At 37.2% G+C, this 26205-nt stretch overlaps 4 protein-coding genes across 4 annotated transcripts; all 4 read left to right on the top strand.

Annotated features, from left to right (window-relative positions):
- The first annotated feature begins 20 nt into the window (after positions 1–20).
- LOC145225406 (uncharacterized) lies at positions 21–5194 on the top strand. Its single transcript, XM_080092094.1, has 3 exons — positions 21–1340; positions 1926–2099; positions 2466–5194. The coding sequence occupies exons 1-3, from the start codon at positions 1193–1195 to the stop codon at positions 2645–2647; spliced, it is 504 nt and encodes a 167-aa protein (XP_079948220.1). The 5' UTR covers positions 21–1192; the 3' UTR covers positions 2648–5194.
- Positions 5195–10149: 4955 nt separating this feature from the next.
- On the top strand, positions 10150–16478 carry LOC145223528 (low-density lipoprotein receptor-like). The gene is made up of 14 exons (XM_080089937.1): positions 10150–10244; positions 11057–11175; positions 11379–11525; positions 11673–11807; positions 12248–12461; positions 14030–14287; positions 14351–14469; positions 14794–14940; positions 15252–15389; positions 15504–15617; positions 15830–15924; positions 15980–16067; positions 16151–16250; positions 16316–16478. Exons 1-14 carry the CDS (start codon positions 10150–10152, stop codon positions 16476–16478), a joined length of 1932 nt encoding a protein of 643 aa, XP_079946063.1.
- On the top strand, positions 16072–22683 carry LOC145225405 (transmembrane protease serine 4-like). Its single transcript, XM_080092093.1, has 9 exons — positions 16072–16250; positions 16316–16466; positions 16837–16993; positions 17089–17201; positions 17418–17511; positions 18461–18651; positions 18893–19036; positions 22115–22251; positions 22475–22683. Exons 4-9 carry the CDS (start codon positions 17184–17186, stop codon positions 22611–22613), a joined length of 723 nt encoding a protein of 240 aa, XP_079948219.1. The 5' UTR covers positions 16072–16250; positions 16316–16466; positions 16837–16993; positions 17089–17183; the 3' UTR covers positions 22614–22683.
- A 479-nt stretch (positions 22684–23162) lies between these two features.
- LOC145223001 (TLC domain-containing protein 4-B-like) lies at positions 23163–25970 on the top strand. The gene is made up of 7 exons (XM_080089279.1): positions 23163–23518; positions 23818–23907; positions 24232–24293; positions 24356–24450; positions 24692–24765; positions 25134–25286; positions 25692–25970. Exons 1-7 carry the CDS (start codon positions 23307–23309, stop codon positions 25873–25875), a joined length of 870 nt encoding a protein of 289 aa, XP_079945405.1. The 5' UTR covers positions 23163–23306; the 3' UTR covers positions 25876–25970.
- Positions 25971–26205: the final 235 nt, after the last annotated feature.

Here is a 26205-nt window from a genome sequence, read left to right as displayed (position 1 = left end):
TTTAGTCTTCACTCACCAAGCAACGGACTGGGTGATTCGAGCTTTAAGTTTCAATTACGAGTATTGTTAGTAACTATTACGGAATTATCTAATTAAATAATTGGTATGTCGTCCGAAAGTTATTTAAAATTTAATATTGGGCTTCAATCAGAAAAAAAAGATAGTTCTTAAAAGTATAAGTTAAGTTTGTTACTCCTACGGGGTTCGGCTTTGGTCGAAAATCATCATTCAACACTGCAACGAAAGTCAACACAGTAGAGGATTTTTCACGTTAAAAAGTATGTATGTGCACAAAACAGCTCTTGGGTTGTGTAACTGGGAAAAGCGTAATAAAGCATCCAGCATATTTGAAAATTATTCTAGTATTTCTAAATTATGCATTGTTAAATTTGCCTAAACCCACTACTTGCATTCGGCAAACAGGTCGACCTGAGGGTCCATGAACCAGATGCACTATAAAGTTCAGTCGGAGATTTGTAAACGGTTTTCGTTTGCTTTTTCTTTAACAGGGGTCCTGCCTCTAAGGCTGATATTTTCAATGCACATGCCGTTTGCAGATATTGTCTTTCAGGTTGTTATTGTTGCTAAAAACAAAGCCTTAAATACGGATCTGAGATCTCTTTTTATGTGTAGACACTTACATTTCTTTGTTCGATATCGCGAAAACCTTGTGGGATCTGTTTTGGTGCATCGCGAGGTTGTAGACATCAGCGTGGTTATCGCTAATTTATTAAGAACCGATTTGCTTCGCACTGTTATTTCATAAACTTTTAACGATAAAATATGTATTTTACCACAATACGACTATCAAATCTGATTGGTTAAAATATTTTTGTTTGTTTTGGTAATTTTTTGTGGTTGTTCCTATAAGGTTGTCTTACTCCTTGAAAATATACACTTCACAGTTTAACCACAAATATCAATGCAATGTAATATGTAACATTTGACCGGGTATGTAAAACATAATCAACCTATATGCCTTTGTTACTTATCACGTAAATAAACTTTGACATTATGGAAAATACCATCGCATTTTATTGAACCCACATTGCCCACAACCACGTAAACGCATCTTGGAGACGCTGCTGGTTTCGATAGTTGCTTTTCCAAACACTTTCAATACGCATTGGTAGTGAAAGTGCTGCGGGCCTTTTGAGGTCAGTACTGCGAAAAAAACTGAAAGGCACAAGAAATGTTGTTTTCACTTTTCGTCTTGCAGACATTGCAAATAACTATAGGTTCTGGTGGAATAAGCAAGTTCAAAATGGTGTGGAAACTGACACTGTTCGGCATTTTTGTTTCGTTGATAATAGTTGATCATTCCGTATTGGGACAATTTGGTAAGACTATATGTTTTGTTTATGTGCAATGAATTCTGTGTTCTGGTTCATAGGCTCACTTTGCATGTGTCTCGTGATTATGCAAGAACGTAGCTGTTTTTAGTTTTGTCTTTGGGTAGCCTACTCAAGTGCCGTGTTCAAAGTGTTGTCAATTCCAACCTTGTTATCCTAGAAACCAAGCGCAAGTTGATGCAGTAAAATCTAATGAGGTGCTTTATGCATAAGTTACAAATGTCCAAGTAAGTTATAGTCTTGGAACTTTGGACGCAACGTTTTAATGCAATTTTCTAAAACGAAACTATTTTGGAAATGTTTGATAAGAATTTTTTAATCCATTTCTGCTAAAATTGCGTTTAATGGAGGATTTATTAAAAACATCGACGCAATGCGAACTTTTAGGAACATTGCTTTTCTTTTTTGATTTTTTTTCTACAAAAGCAAGTTAGCATTTAACGTATTGCCATTTACAAGTTCATGTATACTTCTCATTGCCGCGTTGCGGACCATTTTGCAAGAATGCACAAGTATGAAGCAATTAGGCTGCCTGGGGCAATCAGCTCACCTGTTATTGGTTTTCTGTTGCAGAGAGCACTTGCACCGCCGAGGGCGAACGTTGCATTATGCCATTTGCAATTCACGACAAAATACAGCGATCTTGCTCTTCTCAGGGCTCCTTTTTTAGTCCTGGGGTGGCTTGGTGCCCAGTTCATAAACTTGCTGATGGAAGCCACCAATTGTCGCCGTGTTTTCCATGTACAGGTAAAATTTGTCTTTTATCTAAGCTTATTTATCTCTGCAAAATACAAAATAAGCTCAAATGGCAATGTTTTTACAATATAGCTTTCACATATTGTCACCACCCAAGGCGATTAATAGGCAGCACACATAAGAGCATTATAGCAGCTTCATAGTGATGCTGTACAGATGTGCTGATTTCCTGTTTGGAGTTATATGTGTCAACATTACAGAAGCACGTGTACGATATGGTGCCTTTACGACGTGCGTTAAATTTCCACTTTCAATTGCAATACGTGGCGAAGTAAAAACGAAAAAAACTAATGAAATCTTGCTATCCAATTTTACTCAATTCAGTTGTGTTTTATTCATTTTTTTCATTGAACGCAGGCAATGCTTTATGTTACACAAAAGGTAATGAATTTCCTTTACCACTACGCATCAACTGCCCGTCCACTTGTGCAACAGTGACATCATTGTTATGGGGCACTGGTGTTTATTCGATCGACTCGTACATATGTGCGGCAGCCATCCATCAAGGGCTACTTTCAGGTAATTTTTTTTATCATTAATTTAATTTGTGCATACTTTGACGGCAGGTAAGGTGTATTTAGTGAAATATAAACACAACAGGGAAAACTGAATAACCGAAAACTATTGACTCTCAGCGGCGGGGTAAAATATTGGTCGACAAACATGACGCCGTGGTCTTGTGTGCAGGCGAACTCAATAATCTGCAGTAATACTGTGGCACAAAAACACACGTGACACAGACTTGAAACGAAGCGGTTGTAAATACGGTAAAACACAACAATATATAGAACAAAAACCCAATATATAGAACGAAATAGTAATAAATGAGTCAAAAAGTATTTTAGTTGGACAACATTTAAGAATAACTGGTTAAAACAATGTCCACTAGCTAACACACTTGCTATTCAGTCATTAATATGGTCATGTTTCATTTGAGTAACTTATAGTCACAGTCATTGTTTAAACAAATTCTATGACACTTCACAGATTTTTGCCACGCACAAAAAACTAGCCATAAAGCTTTTTATTGGTATCATAACTGACAAATTTAACAACCACATTACATTTGTGTCAGAATTTGGTTATTTAAACATCTTTTCTTTGAATTTTTGTGTGCAGACTTCTATTAATTGTCTTTCAGTTTGCTTATGATTAAACCTTGTGCTTCCTTTTTACAACCAAAATGAATCATAAAGTTATAGTTTGGGCAAAATAATTGATAGCTTCTTCCTTGATTTCCAAATAACAACTAAGAAACTGTTTTTTCTATTTAGTGCTAGCACTGCAAGTGCAAGTCTTTTGGAAATAATGGTGTTCCTTTAGAAAAGTTTGCATCCTTTTCAGTGTTGAAAACGACTGTTTTGTCTTTGAAGGACTCATGGAAACAGCAAAAAGGATTTTTCATCTTAGTTATTTGACTTGTCTAGATTATTTTCAAAGTAATCATGGACATCAGATCTACAGAAACATTTTTATTTCAGTAACTAGCTTTTCTTTGTCAACAATAGGATATGCTTGGTGGTCACTACTATCTCCTCTGTAGAATGTTCATTCTTAAGAAACACTTCCTGTGAAACAATTAAGCAGCTACTGTTCAGAGAAACAGTACATGTCCATTATATCAATACACATGATTGCACTTGGTTGCAAATACTGTCCACATGGTGTGTTAAGAAACCAAAACTTGAAATTGTCATCACTCAGTTATTTCAAAATTCCTGTTGCTTCTGCAATTTCAGTGAGGCATTTAACTTCACAGTCACAGAGCTATTTTTTCTTTGGTAGCATTCAGAATTAAAACTGAGTATTTCTTGATGTTGCCTATTCCTGCATGACATAAGTTATTTGGAATAGCAGATGTTTTATCCCATTTTGTCTTAAAACTTTTTAATTCAGTTATTTATCGTTAGATACACTTTTTATTTCAATGATAACTGCAAAAACTGAAGCCCACTTACAGTCATCTTAAAAATTCACGACCAACTTCAAACAAATAAATTGAAAGGTGGCAAAATAATTATTTAACTGCACTTACTGCCGAACTTAAGAATATAGTACACGGGTTTGGCTTTGGAGCACAGTAGACCCGGAACAGACCACACAACTACAGGTCGGTTCACACTCTACGTGATTGGCGGAGCTGCGCGTCGCCTATTTCGCCCGGCATGTAGCTTTTCCAAGTGCGCATGCTCACAACTGCAAAACGTCATGAACGTCACAAAACTGGAGTTGCGGTTCCACCATAGATAACATAATAATGTCATATTTTTTTTTAAAAAAAAAGGGAAGAAATGCCGATCAAGGCGGAAATTATACTTATTATATATTGCTAAAGAATAAAAAATAAGTGTAATGAAAGTTATCTGTAATATTGTGGTAGGAATATTAAGTAAAAATATCTAGGGGATGCTGTAGCTCCGCAGCACCCTAGCACGAGTCGTCCCTGTCTATGATGTAATCCAACCCATCTTTACATGCACCAGTGACTAGTCTGAAAGCGTGCATACATTAAAAGTGGGAAGCTACGCCATCTAGCGTTGATTGGACATCTTTGCAGGCCACAATGGAATCGATGTTAGGTATTGTGTTTTATTGCTAATCATCGTTAGTTTTGAATTCGTAATGGCATTTTTTCATAAAACTGTAACAGAAAGTCTTATTTGATTTAAAAATGTGTGTAGTTGCCAACTGAAGTTGCCAGTTAGGCGAAATACATACATTCCATGTACATTCATTGCCGAATCCTGATACTTGGTAAATATTCTCAGTTGTTAAAACACGTTTATATAAATTTGAAGAATCATTTGCGACAAAAACTACTATCATACTTATCAGCATTTAGTTGTCTGTATAAACGTAATTTGATTTGCTGAAAACTGTTGTCGGTGTATATAATGTATAATTCCCATTATGATTGTCTTTTTGCTTTGTCCTGCCATTTAAAAAAAATATATATAATGTATAATTCCCATTATGGTTGTCTTTTTGCTTTGTCCTGCCATTTTAAAACAATTAACAGTTCAACATGCTTGTATTTTATTGAAAAACACACACGAAATAAAAAAAAGTAAATCATAACATCAAGTGCTATAGAACCAACCGAAAATGTCAATACATTTCAGACTCCTAATAATACAGGAGAGGGCAATACTATCGTCACGTCGCCGTTCGAGAAACGGTATTTCAGAACAAAAATCATTTGACAGTGCCCCTCATTCTTGCCAGTCCCAACGTAGCAAAATGATACAATAAGCACAATATTAACTATCACTGAAGTATGTGGTAGGTTGGCAAAAGAGTTTTAACGGAAGTGGGATTTACATATACGTACTTCATCAGATGAAACAACAGACACAGTGAAGGTATCACATAATGGCTTTTTGACTCATCCACCAATGACGTAATAATATGCTTGTTTACCGAGCTATTGTTTAAGGAATGTTCGATTCATTTAATCTGTTGTAAAACCTCATCCTAATCTGTTATTCTGTTCTGTAAAATACTGTGTGAATGTTTGTTGTGTTTTGTTTTAAGTTGGGGATTTTCCGCCCGTTTGCGGTTTTCTTTTTTCCAAGGGGGGCACGCGCCCTCTTTATGTCATCTATCGGTGGGTTCTTAAATTTGATCGTTGTTTGCATTATGACAATGACACTTGAAACTAAAAGTTAAAAAATACATTATAACAGAATCAAATTGTTAATTTAATAGTAACTTGTAAATTAATAGTAAATGTAAATTAACTTGGGTTTCAAGTTTGAGCATGTTGCCCGGGTAATGCAACTCCACATTTGCTTTTTGTTTCTTTTCCACAAGAATGATGTAAGCAAGAAACACATTTACCACTCTGGGATCACCTTATTCTGGAAAGATTTTGACACCGTTCAAATGATGATTACGGAAGTTACTTTTACAGCCCCTAATATGTAGGATTTTCAATGAAAAATGATGGAAAAAAGTGGTGTTGTTGTCTGATTTTTATTTGAAGTGTAACACGCCTTTTCAGTTCGGTGCAGACCTGCAGTTGTCAGTTGTTGCAATCTTTATTAAAAACATAAAAACCGGCACTTATAAAATCAGACAGGTAAATCACATCTGTCCTTCACGAGAACCAACCACGACTACCACGTGTATTCACTTGCCAAGTCGAGCATCGCCGAGTATGTGTGACGTAATAATTGTGTAAAAGAAGCATAGGCTATTAAATTAAATTTATAATAGATCTTTTCACTTACTATTTTCGTGCAGTGAACATTTCGCTTGTATTCCTCTCGCCAGTTCCCTAGCAACCACGTGTTATATCTACTTACTTAAACACAGTGGTTCTCAAAGTATGGGTCGCGACCCAAACGTGGGTCGCGCAGGGTCAAAAAATGGGGCGCGCTATGGTGGGTCAATTCCACCCAAACGAACTATTACTACATTAGGTAAACACAAACGAATTTACCTAATGTAGTAGTAGTAGTAAAGTCCACTCACTCGACCACGTTGTACAGTGAAATGAACTAATCATTGCAAAATACTGACAATAGCCTTCCAATTGTACTGTTACGCACATGGCGATTGTTACGTCATAGCACGGGGAATAAAAGCTAATCATGCAAAACTGAACGTGGAGATGTAACAGTTAGCGTCTATCAATGATCATGGTGCTGCAAAGCCACAATGTGTGTTGTGTTATGTAGTATTGTCGAATCGAACTCGTGGGCAGACTCCAGTGCGGCCACCACGTGGCCTCGAAATTGTTACATTTTTTGATGTTTGAGGCATGGGTCGTGAGATGTTCATAATACTCAGATTTGGGTCGCGGTCAAAAAAGTTTGAGAACCACTGCTTTAACAGGACCAATAGCGTACATCAATTATGTCCTTGCAACCACCGTACAATAACTAGTTTTCATTATCTAATTGCTCCTGTTGTGTGAGTGTGACTATTATTTTTTCTTCTTTCCTGCCTACTTATATTTATTTCTGTATACGGGTGGCTGACCTGATGACCGGTAAGGTCCCTGTGCCATCCGCCAGTTGCTTGATTTTTGTATTTCATTGTATGCAATAACCGTATGCGCAACTGAAATAAAAATATGATGAAAAAAAATATGATGATATAGTGGCACAACATACACTTTCTTTAGACTCTTTGAGGTTTGTAAAATGCAGTTTTGTAAATCTATTTGGTAAATCGGTGTTTCATGTGTTTTTCAGCTGGATCCGGAGGAACAATTCTTGTTTCATCCCAAACTTCGCCAAGTTCTTTTGTGTCATCTGTGCGAAACGGCGTAAAGTCATCTCAAAAGCCAGGAAATGGCATTAAGGCCTTTCGTGTTCGAGGTGTGGGATAGGCTATACTAGACTAAATTTCAACAGATCTTACCGTTATATGGGTCCCTTTTCTGAAGGTTTTAGCTTAATCGGCCCTGTAGTTATCTTTACAGCCCCAAACACTCAATTTCCACAGCAGCGATTGGTTGGTTTACGGTTTGAATGGCCTCTGCTTCATGCAAGACCCCTCGTGCCACCGGGCAATGTTTTCGCAGGAATGGAGTGGTAACGTTTTAAGTTATTTGTATCACGTTGGCGGACGTTACAAGTATCGGGTGTGTCTCGCGTCACGAAAGGCGCGACAAGAAGGAAAGAGAGGATCCGGTTAACGAGCCAGCTCTGCGCGATGCAAAACGGCGGCTTCACGAATTCAGAAACGTTCTACCACATAGACTTTACAAACGCAAATTTTGTCCAAAAATATTATCTTTAGGCAAAAGGATGAACAGGCTCAAATACTTGTATCTGTATTGCCATAAAAACAAAAATTATGTGTAAATAATAAAAACAGGCGTGATTTTTTGGACATTAGTCTTAATGACATATTTTTGTTTTAGGCATTGGTGCTAATGACACGAATAAATAAAATAAGTTACTAAAGGTTTGGTTGTATTTAGCACCTGTTCTACCCTGACTGTGCACTGCGAATGTCATTTATTTATTGCCCGTTTGGGTACCGCACGACAAGGGGTTAATGCGGGTCAACATAACATATTGCGAATACAGTTGAGAGTGAATGTCTGTAGCTTTGCCGATATTTCAGTGCCTTGATACTATCAGAATTTTATGACTAAAGAACAAACTTTAGTTTGTCCTTTTTCAGTAGGTCAAATGGTATGTGTAGTAAATTGTTAAAAAAAGGATATCGAACATATAAAATGACAATATATAGGAAAGCCACGGTATGATGTTAGATATGTATTTATAAGTAAAGCGTTTTTACCAGCTTTATCCGATGATGGGAGCATTCCCGATTTTGCTTTGGCTAATGCAATCGAAGCTGGTGTCCTCAAATCCGGGTGTGTACTAATTAATTTGTTTGTCACAATGTTTTTTTTATGTGTTATGAATGTTATTAAACGTGACTTAGTTCCACATTGATGTTTTGGTGTAAATAATCGTCGTTGGGGAAAAAACCCAATTTCAATAATATATAAATAAACTATTGCTGCCAGGCATAAGTTTATAGAGCTCTTCTGGCAAATGTATTTTTATTCCGACGTTTCGACGTCCTATACAGGTCGTCTTCCACGACGTCGAAACGTCGGAATAAAAATACATTTGCCAGAGGAGCTCTATAAACTTTAATAATATATATACATCTGCAAAAATCGTTCAACATACACGCATTTGATTATATAGTGGCGAGACGAACTTCTTTCTTAGCAATTTAGAAGATGCGTTTGCTGTGGATGTAGATTTTCGTCAACGGTATATTTACTACACCACCCGTGAAAGAATCGTAAGGTAAAAAAACGCTGAATTTTGTGATAAAAGATTAATCGAATTTTGCTTAATCTGTAATAGTAATATGTTTTCATTTTTACATAACTGCAGGGCACAATACGATTTGCCGACGTATGGATTGAGAAGCTATTCCTTTGTTCAAACGGATCCCAATGTAAGTAGCCTTCTTTAATCAATTGATCTAATTCACCGGTTTTCAAACTTTTTAATTTTTTGTCATTTTTTTTATTTTTTGTCCTTTCGCAATTTTTTCGAGCACTCGCGGTCTAAGCTAAATATATTCATAAAATTTAAAATACCTTGGCAAAATAAAACTGTCCAGTTACCAAACTAAAAGTTAATTTATTCATTTCGAAAGCATTCCCACAACAACGTACAGAATGAACTTAGTTTAGTTTCGTAAGATCAATTTGCGTGGGAATGATTTAAAGGCAATTTATTACGTCACAAACAAGACTATAACAATATAAATGTAGTGCGCGAACAATCGCCTCTGTTTGTTACTTGAAAATGAAGTAAAGAACCACATCTTGTCATAGAAAACTCGTTTGTCTATCTAATTTTTGCTTATACACTTGCAAGATCTGGTATTACACAAGATTGTAGAAATACTTTAAGATTTCCATTCAAATGTTAGGATGCTGAAAAAATTTTGTCACCTAAGGAATCTCCCGCAGACAATAGAATGTAAAAAAGAAAGATTCTTGCTTCTTATCAGTAGTATATTTAGACTGTTTCATGAAGAACATGTACAAAGCATAAATAATTTCTTTAAAAACAGAAGTATATATTTCGCCTTGAATACACAGGCATCATCAGTTTCTGTAAAAAAGCAGACACGTGGTGGACTGTCGATATAAAGTGGTAAAATAAAAATAAAAAAATAAAAAAAAATAAAAAAAATATAAATATAAAATATGTAAAACACCTGAAAAAGTTGTAACTCTACAATGGTGTACCATCAAACTACCGTTTTGAAAACGCCCACAGGCAGTATTCAACTTCGCCCAAATTTAACATGCCTCAACTACGGCATTTATGTGGCCACTTGCCAAACATGTGGCAAGCAATATGTTGGTCAAACCAAGACCAAATTTTCCACACGATGAAATACCCATCGCGCTACTTGGAAAATGTTTGACTGCTCTGCAAACAACGACCGAGGTGCGCTACTGCGCCACTATGCGGACAACCATAATGCAATACTAAAGCGCAAACCTCAAAGCCACCTGTGTTTTTATGTCGTTTTCGTTCAAATGCCTCCAATCAATCTTTTGGATATTTATGAGGATAAATGGCTTAATAAGATCAAGGCCGAAATCAACATCCAAAAAATCCTACCGCGCGTGAGGTAATTGTCCAGTTTGTTTCTACGCCCTTTATTTTGTTTTTATTGTTTTCTCGCCCTTGGGGTTGATTACTTCCCTCCGCATGTGTTTTTTCTTGGCTTATCAGTTGTGTTACGTCTCAGTTGTGTTATTTTTTTACCAATTTATATCGACAGTCCACCACATGTCTGCGTTTTTACGGAAACTGATGATGCCTGTGTATTCAAGGCGAAATATATATTTCTGTTTTTAAAGAAATGATTTACGCTTTGTACCTGTTCTTCATGAAACAGTCTAAATATACAAATGTTAGGATCATTTAAAATATACGTGAATATCACAAAAAAATATGTAACTTAGGTCTTTAAGCCCCATGGAATCACAGTTGACTGGATCCACCAAAATCTATACTGGACGGATCGCACGATTCATACAGTAAAGGTTTCAAACACAAAAGGCAATTTCACCAAGACTTTAATCAAACAGACCGACTCCCACTCGCCACGCGGAATTGCTGTGCACCCCGCAAACGGGCAAGTCGGAAATTGAGTGGTATACCATAGTTTTTTATACTATAGTTTTATAATGTGTGGGTTTGACAATAACAATCCAACCCATAGAGGTTGAATCCTAAATGGGTTATGTACGATGTTAGTAATTTGAGTGTGGAATACTCACCAAAAGTGGTATGTTAAGCAGTGTTTCTTAAACAGTTAACAGCGAAAAAGATGTTTTGGCTTCCATCTTACATAGATGTATGTGTAGAAGTATTAGCATATGACTCAAAATATATCTGGTGCTTATGGAAACATAATAGTTTCTTCTGTTTTGTCAGGCACATGTTCATCAGTGATGGCGGAACCGCCCCCAAAATCGAAAAATGTAATATGGATGGAACTCAATGCACATCGATAGTTAACACGAGAATCGACGTGGCAACTGGGTTAACTATAGGTTTGTGCTGTTAGGTATGATTTTTGTGGCGCTGACATAAAAAGGCGCCAAGGTAAATTTGAAATCACATTGAAATGTTACGAATGTCATTTATATTTTTTGTTTTAAAATACCGTTATTTATGAATTATTATATAGATTTCATATAGCGTTTGCATAATTAATTGGCAATAAAACACATTAACAGTGTACTTAACTGTACAGATTTCGGAGCTTCTCGATTATACTGGGCTGAGGCAATTCTCAGGGAAATCAGCTATTGCGGATTCGACGGATCTGGTCGTGTAAACCTGGTTGTGGGAAATGATCTTACCCAGTTTCCAATTGGAATCACAGTTTCTGGAAATAGAGGCAAGTTAGAAATATTGACTGAATGACTTTTTTACAAGTTGCGCAAGTGATACGATTGATCAGGATTAACCGTTGTCTTGATAAAAACAAACAGCTAACCGACATTTTATTTCAAACATTCTTCTTCTCTGTTTTCCTAATTGTTAGTGTTTTGGACTGCCTACGAAGCGATGGGAGTGTTGAGCGTCGATAAAACAACTGGCAAAAATATGCACATCATAGCTGGACAATTAAAGCACCCCAACGGGATTAAGGCTATTGACGCCCAACAACAACCAATATGTAAGAGATTATTGTGCGTTCGCTATGATCACCATAGCAGCTGATGGGATTCGACCAGTTCGCACCGGTTCTCGCGAACCGCTTCCTTAAAATGAAAAAGTTCGCCAACCGGTTCTTCGTCTACTCCTTGGCGTGGACGTAACACAATCAACGTACGCAGGCTTGCCAGATGTGGCTAATTTTAGCCGAAGTTGCAAATCTGCGAACTGGTTGCTAACTAAATGGAATCCCACCACTGGAACTTTGTTGTGGAATATTGTTCACAATAGTGTTGCCGTAATATTTGTATAAGGCCAGATACTACACTTAACAAACGAGTATTTTCTTTATGGCATCTTTGTGACTTGTTACGCAAATGCGAAATATTACTCCTTGTATTCGAAATATTCAAGCGAAACAGTGATTTTATTCAAGATTCGATTTTGTGGTTTTCAATTTAGCACCTAACCGCTGCACCGGTCACTCATGTAGTCAACTTTGTTTGGCTCGTCCTGGTGGCTACCAGTGCGAGTGTGGGGATGGCTATCAACCAACCAACAGCGATCGAAGCAACTGCATCAAAATGGCGCCTTCAGTTCCACCGGGTACTATCGTCCATTTCGTCGTGGCTGATCTGCAGGTCGTACATCACCTTTACTACAACTGGAATCAGAGGTGAGAGACTGGTAAATTCCTTTGCGCTTCCTATATACGCACCACAACAGTCCCTGAAACAAAGTCTTTAGAGATTGTGCAAATATATTTAAGCATCGAAATATGTCTATAGTTATATGGTCTATAAATTAAAGATTAGTTTTTCTTGTTAATATAAAATTAATTCATACAAATATAAAGGTTTCCATCACCTACGATATCTGTAAAAGTTACGCGAAAGGAACTTTAAGAATTTTTTTCTTTTCCAGGGGAGGAACAACAAGCATTTTGTCACAGGGTTATAAAAACGCTGTAGCTATAACGTACGACCCGACTGGTGACCATGTTTATTGGTCGGATGCCGTCATCCATCGAATATACAGGTTATTATGGACCCCCTTTCCTGAAGAAAAACATATTGTTTTTGTCCGTATTTTGTTCTTTTTTCTTTTTTTCTGTCTAACGCTAGTTAGTTTCATGCGTTTGGTCAAGAAAAAGTACTTTAAACTTGTTCAAATTTATACACATGTTAGGTAGTTATGTAATTTTGATCTTCCCGAAGTTTGACCCCGAATGATTAAGCAGTCCACCCACATGATTCAGGAGTTTCATTCTTTGTTGGTTGTTGCATTGTAAATTTACAATGTATTCTAAATGATTTTGTAACTTTTAGTTAGATTCACTCATATTTCACCCTCTAACCTCGAGTTATACATTTTAGTTTTACCAGTCCTTAAGGTAGAAACACAAGCCCCACTGTGCAGAAATTTCGAATAATTGTTTGTAGTGGGTCTTGGTTTCATTTAAAATTTTAGCTCAATCGAAAGTGTTTTAAACGTTGAATAAACCTTACTATACCATAGCACAGAAGTCTTAAAGGGATTGATTCATTGGTTTACACTTGTGGCGGTTTGATGAAGAGCGTGGGCACGTTTTACTTGACGGTCATTTCGGTAATTAGAAATGAGCTGTTTTTGCCAGCAATTCTACATGTTTCATTACGTTAGCATGCGCATTTTCAGTTTTGGCGAAGGTTTTGTACCTTAAACGTGATTTAAACTCGATAAACGGTACTTCGGTTTCGTATATGTCAGACAAACGTTGTTGATCAACGCAGAGACTACTTAATTACTAAATTTAAAATATAGTTACATTCCTTTGATAACTTTTGTAACTGCCAGCAATTCGTTTACATCCCTCTTCGCAAATTATGATCTATATATGTTGGCAATGGTACATTTTTGGTCATACGTGCACATTCGAAAATTTGATATCAAATTTCGTACATTCCACCGCCACCTCTGCCATTATATTTCCGCAGCAATGCTATAGCGCAGCAATGCTATACGGTTTATTAAGTTAGAATGTGCATGTTTAGTTTTCCCGAACGTTTCATACCTTAGACGTGATTCAAACATGATAAACGATACTTCGGTTTCGTTTATGTCAGACAAAACGTTGTTGATTAACATGGAGGTAAAAGTACCATAAGAAATAGGCAAAAAATTTGTAAACAATTGTAAACAAAATATACATACAAAAACAACTTAAGCTCTCCATTAAAACTTTTATACCCCGTTTGTTTTCAGAGGGTTGTTGAATGACAACCATAAACTAACTTCGGTGGAAACCGTCTTATTTGGCTCTAAACACTCGACATACCTTCGCCAACCCGACGGACTAGCTGTGGATTGGATTAACGCGAATCTTTATTGGACTGATTTTGCTTTGCACTCAGTATTCGTTATTAAACTTTCCCAAGTCCTGGACGAAACGCAAGTAGCGACTGTTTTTGCCAGAAACGAAACCTACTTTCCACGGGCTATCGTTACCCACCCGGCAAAAGGGTAAGGTCTTTAAACGCAAACTTTCTTGCAATATAATTTAAAAATCTTTTTTTACGATTGCAGGTGGTTGTTCATATCTGACTGTGGAACACAGCCTAAAATAGAACGCTGTTCTATGGACGGTAGCAGTTGTATTACTATTGTTGATGTTAATATACGACAGCCCAACGGAATGACCATAGGTTCGAAAATAGCTAAATAACTGTAGCTTGGTTTGTTTGTCGGATGTTTTAACAGTAAACTTAAATTTGTTAAAAGTCACCAAATATTTGCCACTCCTCCCCCCCCCCCCCCCCCCCAAAAAAAAAATTGCTACCTGCATCATGGTTTTAATGTGTAAATTATATTGTGTTAGTGTAACACAAACCACACAAAACAAGCTATTTTTAAAAGTAGGCCTTCAAGATAAACCAAATTAGGGTAATTGAACTCCCTCCAAGCTATACCGATATATATTGGGTGACTGATCAAGATGCAAAATGTTGGACGAATGTCGTTGTTCATAGATTTTGTTCTTGGGCGCGTTTACTGGGTGGATGCCATCCTCCATGCCCTTAAATGGACCAACTTCGACGGATCTCAGACTGGTACAGTGCTGAGAAGTCAAAATTTGCTTCGACAGCCATTTTCAGTTGTAGTTTACCACGATAAAGGTATTAGGAGCAGCAATGCTTTTGTTTGTTCGCGACGGCGACCTTTTTCGGTGATATTCGAGACTGAAAAGTTACTTTGTACAGCACATGTGGAGCTTTGTGGCAAGAAGCTTGTTAAATGAAACATTAAATTTTGGTAAATGCGGAGCAATCCATTTCTTATTTTTGGTCTCTATAACATTTAAACATTTCATGTATACATACAACTTATGTCGGAGTTCGTGGCACTTTACTGGTGGTAATCAACTGCGTCCCTTATTCTCAACTTATGCATGAAATAAATAGCAAATATATCATGTTTACGTTTCCAGCTTACTACAGTGATTGGCAGCACAAAGCTATAGTCAGTTTCAATAAAACGAATGGACAGTCTGCTCAGTATGTACTGATGGATATGATAAAACCAAAGGGTTTTCTGATATTGGACGAAGAATACTTTAATCCTACATGTGAGTAAGGACGAAGGCTATGTAATCCTCTTTGAAAACGATTTTCGTGAACATACTTTACTGATTCAATTTTTCTTTGACAGCACCCAATCTCTGTTCAACACGTGGTTGTAGCCACACATGCGTGGCAGATTAAAGCGAAATGCGTATGTCCGGACTTGTTTAGATCTCGTCTGGCTTCCTTACAAGAATGTAGAGAAGAAACATATCGGGGAGCAAATGGAAGAGGTATGTTAAATTTATTGATATTACGATAAAAACGCTGTAGGCTATTTGTTGTTTCTGATATTTGCGGTAAAGATAACAACAGCAATTGTTGTAGCAAATAATGTATTTTGTACAAATATTCTCTGGCAGTTTTATTTTTAATGAAAGTTTGAAGTCCATGTATATGGTGTTTACAAATTACTTTCCATTATTATTGTTTTGGTGCTTTTCAGTGACTAATTGCGCAGACGGTTTTCAACTTAATCCAACTCGGTCTCAATGTATGGATCAGAACGAGTGTCTACAGAACAATGGAGGCTGTCAGCAAGTAAATAAAAAATCATACTTGTTTTTTTTGACAAAACACCGGGCTTATTTTACAGATCTGTGTCAACTCGGATGGAAGCTTCAGGTGCAAGTGTCGCAATGGCTTTGGACTTGATTCAGATGGACTGGGTTGTACAGCTACAGGTTTTATGTGTTTAACCAACAAACAATCACTTATTAGACTACATGTCTCTTTGACTTTAAAACTTTTTTCAATATCGTTTTAGTTGATAATTGCACGAACAACCCATGTAACAATTTGGGAAGATGTGTGCTTGATGCTTCAAAAGATGCGGGATTTACCTGTGTTTGTCGCCAGGGATTTAGGTAAGTTCAATTTTAGAAGTTAGTCGGTGATGTGCTTCGTGTTTTAGCAACTAGTCTTTTTGCAGGGGTCCAACTTGTGCAGAAGTTTATGGAACAATTCGTATCAGGGGAAACGAAACTATCCAGAGCGGATCTTCATTTACTTTGGTCTGCACAGTCCCACTGGTGATAAACTCAGTTATCATTTGGCACCGAAACCGAGATATTCTAGAAGCAGTAAGAATTTGACAATCTGCCCCGTTAATTTGAGTAAAACAGCAGCATTTCGATTTAATCCCACATTACTATAATGAAAAGACGTTTTTTTCTTCTTTCTTTTGCAATTACAAGTTATTGCCATGACCCCAATTGCAAATGATGGTCGTAAACCAATTGCTGTCATGCATTTGAGGTTTATTCAGTCTCAAAAGACGCTTTGCATTTGACATTTAACGTAAGCTTTAATAAACTTGTGATTCCAAGGGTAAACATTATTAAAGGTTGTTTGAAAATCACCCAAACTATGTTTTTGTAACTCCTTTATTTTTTTCGTTTTTCTTATGTTTGCACTGAATGGCAATATTTTCTGTTAACTTACTTTTTACAGACAAGAAACCGTGTGCGAATTACCGAAAGCGGGCGCGTTTTGATAGTTTTCAAAGCCACTTACGAGCAGGCGGGGAAATATACATGTCAGTATTCATACCAAAGTGTTGAAAGAACGGCAAGTCGCTTCGTAGCTGTGCAATCTCGAGTCAGCGACGGTAAATTTACAACAAACCCTATTATTTTAGTTGCAATAAAAGTTTTAACCAACCTTTTTTGGTTTTGTTTGAAAACTTCATTTTTGTGATTTTAGTTTGTGGCCGTGCCCAGTCAATTGATCACACCGACAGAGTGAAGGCTCCGAAAATTGTTGGAGGACGAGTTGTGCCGTCGCTTGGTGCTCCGTTTATGGTGTTTTTATACAAGGTTGGTTGCCGAAATCCGACATCAATGCTGTTGCGATCTAATGTGTTCTAAACCTAAGTAGAAAACAACGACACTGCAAGAAAGTAACGTTTTGTTTGTTATAACACATGTAGTCAAACAGGCCAATTTAACAGAATCGACCTAGGTTTATAGGTATTCAGTGTAGTAAAATGTTGTGGTGAAACAGATACATTGAAAGTGATATGTTCTGTTCAGACAACCCATGAGGGTCAAACACGTCGAGGTCTGTTTTGTGGTGGGAGCATCGTGGAACCTCTGCACGTGGTGACAGCTGCTCATTGTGTGGAAAGTAAGTCGTTATCACAAATATCAGATAAGTTGAACATACCTGTATTGTGCAACATTATAAGTGTAACGACGGCTAGGTGCGCAGCCTGTCCCTCCCATTTTTTTAAATGCGCCCGTTCTACAACCTGTCCCCTGAGGCGACCCAATGTTACAGGTGCAACGAATGTTCGTGCTGAGAATAAAAGGCAACGCTGACGAAATAACCAAGACGACAACATTAATAGCGACGGCAACAGTTTTTCTGTAAAAATACAAAATAACATACATAAGCTATACGCACCCATTATGACGTCATTTACAAGCCACACGTACCTATTATGACGACAATTACACATTTAGCAGTTTGAGCAGGGCACACAAGATCTAGAATTGAATCAACATTATTCGGTCTCATTTTAAATTAAAATGACTCCCACTTACTTAAAATAAGACCAGTCACAGTTCGATTATACACTTAGATACATTAAACACAAGTTAAATTAGAACATAAAACATAACATCTGTCAGGTAACCAGAGCAGTTCTAGCCAACGGCTTGGGGTTCCACTCAGAATTTAAGATGTTCACTATTGCTGTTACTGTTATTTATTTGCCGATAGCACTACAAACAAAAGAAACAAAGATGACACCACAAAGTTAGGCACAGTTCACTTATTTTGACTGCAAACCTAGCAACTAATGCAACTCAAAAAACGTGGCAAACAAAGCACGTGCTTTCTCGCGGATGAATATAAAAATACGTCACGATTGAAGGAAACGATACTAAAAATACTCTTTGCTTAAAGTAATCAAAAACCCTTATATCTGAAATTAAAGGTAAAATAAAATCTAAATTGATATGTAATCCTAACTGTCAAGCTTTTCGTTTACTATGGCAATTGGCAACATCTGCTCCGTTTGCATATTCCTATCGTTCAAAACAGAAATGGTTAAACGTGTTTATTTTTTCAGGACTGCTGGAAACCGAAATTAAAGTTTATGCTGGCAAATTAGATTCCAACATTGACTTGATTGAGCCATACCAGCAGTCAGCTGATGTGCAACTAATTACCATCTATGAAAGTTTTGTATCAGAAACTTTTCATGGTGATATTGCTATTCTTACCCTGGATCGTCCTCTAAATTTTACGAAAGGTGTTAAGGTAGGCTAGTCTTTGATCTTAATAATTTATCTTTACATACATTTAAATATCGTTTAAAAAAACTTTGCTAGTTTATTTCTTTGTTAGACTTTTTCTAAACACAAAAATATAAAATTAATGGTCATGTCCTATTTCCTTTTGGTCATCTATTCTAGACATTTTGTCCCACTGTTACCACTTGTTTTACCCATCGTTTGCCATCATAAAAAAAATTGACAAAATTGTCTTGTCCAATTTTTAGCCTCTTTGCGTTCCTCGCTCCGGAAATACTGACAAAGATTTAAAACCTCGTCCAGCCAAGGAACCAAGCTTCAAATACGGAATGGTTTTTGGCTGGGGTGTCACTGTCACACAGAACTTTCGCGAAAGCAGAGTTTTAAGGGAGGTAATAACAAATGTTGAATCGTCTAATACAGGGGTCACCAAACTACGGCCCGCGGACCGGGTCCGAGGTCATTTAATCCGGCCGCGACCTCATTTTTTGGTTTGCCAAATCGTATTGATAACTTTGTAACATTCAAAAATTATTGTACTCCTTACGAAAGTTTTCGTTTCGCGATATGTATAATTAATATTACTTAGTTTCATAGGACTACAACGCCCAGGATTGATCCAAAGCCGGTTTGTTACGTCCCAGTGGCGGCTCGTGCCTAAAATTTGTGGTGGTGCTGCCCCCACAAATTTTAGCCTTTACTGAACATATATAAGTTTTAGTAATACAAATCTTAATTAGCAACTCCGTTGTGACGTAATTTTTGTTACGCATTAATGTACACGAGTGTAAACAGCAGACGGCATCATTTGTGTATTTTGTTTACTTGCACAGCGACGGGCCAAACACAATAACGTTCAGTAATAATGTGAAAAACAAAAACACACGTGGCACAGACTCGAAACGAAGCGGTTGTAAATACGGTAAAGCCAATGATTACTTTTAAAATCATTGGTAAAACACAACAGGAATATGGAAAAAAAAGTAATAGAAAAATAGATATAAATCAGTTTTTCAGTTCAACAACAAAAATTGTCATGTTTCATTTAAGTAAATTTAGTCACAGTCAGCGTTTTTAACATATTCTATGACACTTCACAGATTATTGTCACACAAAAAAACTAGCCATACAGCTTTTTTATTGGTATCATAACTAACAAATTTAACAACCACATTACATAGGTTTCAGAACTTGTTCATTTAAACATCTTTCTTGAATTTTTGTTTACAGACTATTAATTGTATTTTAGTTTCTTAACTGCTATAATTGCTGCTTGCTGGCAAATAGCTTATAATTCCTTTTTTAAGTGCAAAACGCCTTCAAGCTTTAAAATTTACAACACTCTCACTTAAATTTAAACCATATTATTAAATCTTGTGCTTCCTTTTTCCAACAAAAATGAATCATGAAGTTATAGTTTGGGCATGATAATTGACAGCTTCTTCCTTAATCCCAAATGATAACTAAGAAACTGTTTTTCTATTTAGTACTAGCACTGCAAGTGCAGGTCTTTTGGAAATATTGGTGTTCCTCAGAAAAATTGGCATCTTTTTCAGTGTTAAAAAGAACTGTTTTGCCTTTGAAGGAATCATGGAAACAGCAAAAAGGATTTTTCATCCTAGTAATTTAACTTGTCAAAACATCATCTCTAGATTAATTATTTTCAAGGTAATCATGAACATCAGCAGAAACATTTTCATTTGAGTAACTAGCTTTTCTTCGTCAACAATAGGATATGCTTGGTGGCCACTACTATCTTGTCTGTAAAATGTTCATTCTTAAGAAACACTTCCTGTGAAACAATTTAGCAGCTACTGTTTAGACAAACAGTACATGTCCATTATATCAATACACATGATTGCACTTGGTTGCAAATACTGTCCACATGGTGTGTTAAGAAATCCACACTTTAAATTGTCTTCACTCTTTTTTTTGTCTTCATTTCAAAATTCCTGTTGCTTCTGCAGTTGTTTGTTCTGCATTTGATATTGCCTGAATTTCAGTGAGGCATTTAACTTCACAGTCACAAATTTAATTTTTTTTGGTAGCATTAAGAACTAAAACTGAGTATTTCTTGTTGTTGCTTATTCCTGCATGACATTGGAGTAGCAGATGTTTTGTCCCATACTTTCATAAAACTTTTTAATTCAGTTATTTATTATAAAGGTTAGTTGTGACTTTTAAAGGTGTTAGATGACCTTTTTTCTTTTTCAAAGTGTTAGATACACTTATTTTATTTAATGATAACTGTAAAAACTAAAACCCACTTACAGTCATCTTAAAAAGTCACGACTATAACAGTCAAACAATAAATTTAATGATAGCAAAATAATTATTTAACTGCACTCACTGTCGAACTTAAAAACACAGTACACGGGTTTGGCTTTGGAGCTCACTGACGCGAAGCAGACAACACAACCAGCGCTACGTCACGGGAGGGGCTGCGCGAGCCACAGCCCCCTCTCGCCTATTTCGCCCGGCATGTAGCTTTTCCAAGTGCGCATGCGCACAACTGAAAACGTCATGAAACGTCACGAAACTGGAGCTGCAGCTCCGCCATAGATAACTTATAATTATTATTATTATTTTTGAAAACATTTTTTTTAAATAATACAAAATTTTTATTAATTTTTTTAGGAACACTATGCACGGACTTGAAAAGTAGTTTAATCATAAACATTACTGCCAAGGTAGTGGTGTATATAGAATACATCGTGTAGACGTTTCGACAATCTCTGTTGTCATCATCAGTACGTGTTTTCAATCAAGCTGTGGAACACGGTATATAAAGCACTAAACACGTACTGATGATGACAACAGAGATTGTCGAAACGTCTACACGATGTATTCTATATACACCACTACCTTGGCAGTAATGTTTATGGTTTATTAATTTTATTTTAATAAAATGCCGATTAATGCCATAAAAGTTATTCTTAGTATACACTGATCAAACATAAAAACTATATGTAAAGATTGTTTTGTATAACAACTTGGAACAGGAATGTCAAGTAAAAATACTGGGGGTGCTGCAGCTCCGCAGCCCCCTCGCACGAGCCGCCCCTGTTACGTCCATTAACAAGAGTGTTAATTGTGCGCAAACAGTTGCATTCTTTTGTTACTTGTAACGTCATATACATTGCTCGTAAGATGACAATAACGATACAATTTAACAGTCTCATCACCAGATTTTAAATAGGATTCTAGAAAGACCATATCTTGGCGCCCCTATAAAAATCGCCTCGCGGGCTAAGTTTGAAAAGACGGCGCTGGGGCATGTAAACTATGCGGCCCACGAGAATTATTATTAATCTTATCCGAACCGCAGTGAGGAAAGTTAGGTGACCCCTGGTCTAATAGAAGTGCTGATTCCCTAAAGTACACTTTCTATATTGTTCACGACAGCACTTTAGACGTGGAATATCTGACCACTGTATTATGACAGCTTCTTTCAATCCTGTGATATGCAGGTAAAACTTCCAATCCGCAAGCAGTCATTCTGCACTGCCGCCCACCCCGGAATGACAAAACTGATGTTCTGCGCCGGGGGTTTGCTGAAGCAAGATTCGTGCCAGGGTGATTCAGGGGGACCTTTTGCTTTATGGAGGTACCTTTTACTTGGATGCTTATATAACTTACTTGCGATTGTAAGCAGCTTTTGACGTTACTGCATATAACATATGACTTATAGTTTTTTCCTTCGTCAGATTGCAAACGTAATGACAGCACAAACTGCAAACTTCGGAAAGAATTTTTTTAGGGATTATGTGAAAATGAAACCTTAATTTGCCGGGTTTTTCATACTCACATTTTTTCCTATTTTTCTTCAGTGCTCGTTCTCAGAAGTGGTGGCTTGCCGGTATCGTCTCGTGGGGTGATGGTTGTGGCGATCCAACAAAGCCAGGAGTGTACACACGAGTAGGGACCGCTGTTCGTCAGTGGATATATAACAATACCAACATTGAATGAACCAGCGCTTTTCCAGTTGTATTTTCAATTGTACATACTATTAGTAACTAATTTTCGTCGCCCGTTATGTACCAATACACCACTATTAACTGCCGCTTTGTTTTCCATATAAATATCGCGACCACATTGGGTCTGGTGATCTTCTGTGTCACATTTTTGTGATGCAGTCGCTAACATTAAGCTGTAAGATTAAGCTGTTTTCGAGCAAAGAAAGTTATGAAAGGTGTCAGACTATACACGAAAAAACATTGCGATATAAATTAGCGGCGCAATTATCGACCGTAGGCTTACTGGTAAGTGTTAAATGATTCAAAGTGATGTTTAGTGACATTTTGTGAGAGATGTGGTTGTGTATTCGCCGGTTCAAACAACTGCAATGTGTTTCCGGTTTCCTACGTGACTTTGTCTGCTAGTGGCATGACAGCGCGTATTTTGACGTGGCGATAATCCGTCCTTGCATACCAATCTAACAGTGCGGGTCATTTCTGGTTGTATAAATAATGGTCGCACACAGCAACACGGATGACACACCGACACTTCACCAGCGGCGTCGACAAACAAATTGCGGTTCCATCCTCTGTTGACCTGAATTAACGTACGTCGAACCCATGCGCTTATTATCCAAAATCAACGCGTGCAAGTGAGCCCCAGTCAATTGTACTGACTCAGTTAGTTAACTCGGGGAAGTTACAAATGTTTTCAGCGGAAGAAAAGCTTTGTGATGCGTTGTGTCTCTTTGAAATGACTTCTGAGGTGTACGAAGCGTGTTTTTTCACACTGCATGTGGCGGTCACGACAGTTGCATGTATAGCGTTTACCTTGTATGTTTCTCCGTTAATTAACGCAAGACTCAACCCGAATTTTTTTAACTTACCTGTGGAGACTCAGGTCGGGTGCAACTCAAGGTAAGGAATGCAACAAGTGCGAGGTGTTGTAACTGTAACATATTGGTACATTTGTGACTTGTACGGGGCTATATAATCAAACAGTATAATATAAGTAAGATTTTTGTGTTGTCCGAAAGTTATTGAAAATGCTATGTTGGGAAGAATGAAAATAAAATAGTTGTATTTATTTCATTTAAGTATAAGTTTAGTTTGTTTCTCTAACGTTTTTTGGTCTCAAATCATCATTCAGCACTGAATCGACATGTTGTTTTAACCTCGGAGTGGACTTTGCCTGATACTGATGTTTTTACGTAAAGGGTAACAACCTTCGTCTACTCTGCTGTTGCGTGCTTCGGAAGCATTTACGTCCTTTCAAGCCAAGTCAATACACTCGAGGATTTTATACGGTAAAAAGCATGTAGGTGCTCAAAACATTTGTTTACAAAGTTACAATTTCATAACGCACCCAGCATGTTTTGAAAATTCTTTTCAAATAAAACAGCCTGCGTGCAAGTAATTTGACATTAGGTATAGGCTAGGTGACTGGTTTAACAAACTGGTGTCATACTGTCTGCACTCTAAATTTAAGTAAACCCACTAATTGCGATCGGCAAATAGTCGAAAGTCGAATTCAAGGTCCATGACCCACCCACATACATAAAAATCTAGTCGGGGTTTCCGACCGGTGTTCGTTAGTCTGCATTTTTAATGTAACCTTGCTTTTTAAACAGAGGTCCTGCAACTTGGGCTGCTGTTTTCAATGCAACTTGCGTATGTGGATACTGTCTTTCAGGTTTGATATTTTGATAAAAACAAAATGCAAAATACTGATAAAAGATCACTTTTTAATTGTAGATGCATATTTTTTTGTTCGATATCGCGAAAACCTTGTGGGATCTGTTTTGGTGCATCACGTAATTGTAATCGTCAGCGTGTTCATCGGCAATTTGGTAAGAACCAATTCGCTTCACCTTGTTATCTCATAAAATCTCTAACGATGACACTGAATTAATGGGTTGAAATGGATTTGATTTTTTTCGTTTTTTGTATTTGTGATTACATGTTGCTGTCTTACTATTTTAATACCCATACGTTTCGCTACATGCAGCATTTAGTTCTTATAACCGAGTAAAATGTACTACATTTTTGCCTATCTTATACTTACTACCTAGTACCATTTTATTATTGCAGTATTTTGACGTGTGGTGGTTTTACACCTCTCTTCGATTGCTCACTGAATTCTCAACACCATTTCTTGTCGCCCAGTAAGTTATCTGTTTTTTGTCGACAGTTTACTGTTGCATCACAGCCATTTTTCTCCATCGCCCATATTTACCATTTCTATGCAAGGTTGCCCACAAACGTATTTGGTTTATGGCATGACGTAAGTTTGTACCGCCCACTTCTGGGCAGCAAACAGCAAATTGGGTGGGCGGTACCGTTTAGTTGAAAAACCCTGGGCTACACGACCCTGAATCCAGTGTAATTTGATCTTGTGTTATGATCACATCTGGTTTCCGTAAAGAGCCAATGTTCAATAAAGCTTGTGCGAACAAAGGCAACAACTTGTTACTTGTTTGCACAATTGTTTGTTTTGTGACATGAACAATTTAACTTTGTTGTCTCTGTCCAGGGTTACAATGAAGGCGTTCGAAATGACACGGAGAGGATTTTACTTCGTGAATGGCATACTCACTATTGTCTTTTATTTCGTCGCGCGAATTCTTTTTATTCCTGTATGTTACTGGATATTGTATGTTGCGTCAAAAACACCGAGTTACACAAGGTTGGATATTAGTTTAATTTAATGCATGTTGTCGACATAGCGGTAACATTATGTTGTTCCTTTTTGTGGCGAGGTCGACTTAAGTATGGTTGGGTAGCCTGTGAGGTGGGTTTCTGCGGTTAACGTTGAGGCGCCGTTGGGTAAACATATTTTCGCTTTTCGGGGTGGTTGAACCCTTATTATACATCTGCTACATTTTAAAGAGAACGTGTGCCGATGTACCGTTAATAAATAACCACCCCCTACCCGATTTTTTGAATAGAGATTCAATTTTTGCCAAAAAGGTTTTTAATTTATTCCTGTGTATGTTCTACGTTATAATTATAACGTTAATTACAGGCAAAATCCAAAACGGGCAACAATTTCAAAGCAAGACGCGATTTATAACCTTGTTGCCCTTTTCAGTTTGTCGGTCGGAGCGAAGCTCTCATGTTTCATACCCCTGGTGTTTATGGATATACTGAACTTTGTATGGTTCCTTCAACTCATTGCCATCGCAAGGAAGGCGTTTTCATGGCACGTTTGGGATGTTAACAGTGCCATACCCATAGCAAGCAATGAAGCGGAGCGAACATTGCGTCAAACTTAAAAGGAAGGAACTGTTCAAGCCCTCTTCCGTATTACTTCGCAATATTTCGTTACATGCATATGTTACAGTGTCAATACAATGTAGACTAGGCAAAACGGCAGCCTTCACGAAGATGTTACAAGGTCATAGAAGTACAGAGCTATATTTGGCTGGTGTCAGTATGTATTGTTCTCACTGTAAAACGTGTTAACTGGAGTGCTCACCAAGGCTGAAATGGATGAAAATTCATGACAAACTGTATGTGTAACTAACCAGTTTGAGAAAATAATACCAAGCAAAAAATGTAGTTTAATTAATGATCAATCAGAAATTGTCGTGGGTGGGCAATAT

The sequence above is a fragment of the Phallusia mammillata genome, chromosome 4 (genome assembly GCF_965637545.1).
Source record: "Phallusia mammillata chromosome 4, kaPhaMamm4.hap1.1, whole genome shotgun sequence".
Classification (NCBI taxonomy): domain Eukaryota; kingdom Metazoa; phylum Chordata; class Ascidiacea; order Phlebobranchia; family Ascidiidae; genus Phallusia; species Phallusia mammillata.
The sequence above is the reverse complement of the archived record's forward strand: the minus strand, read 5'-3'. Positions and strand labels throughout refer to the sequence as shown.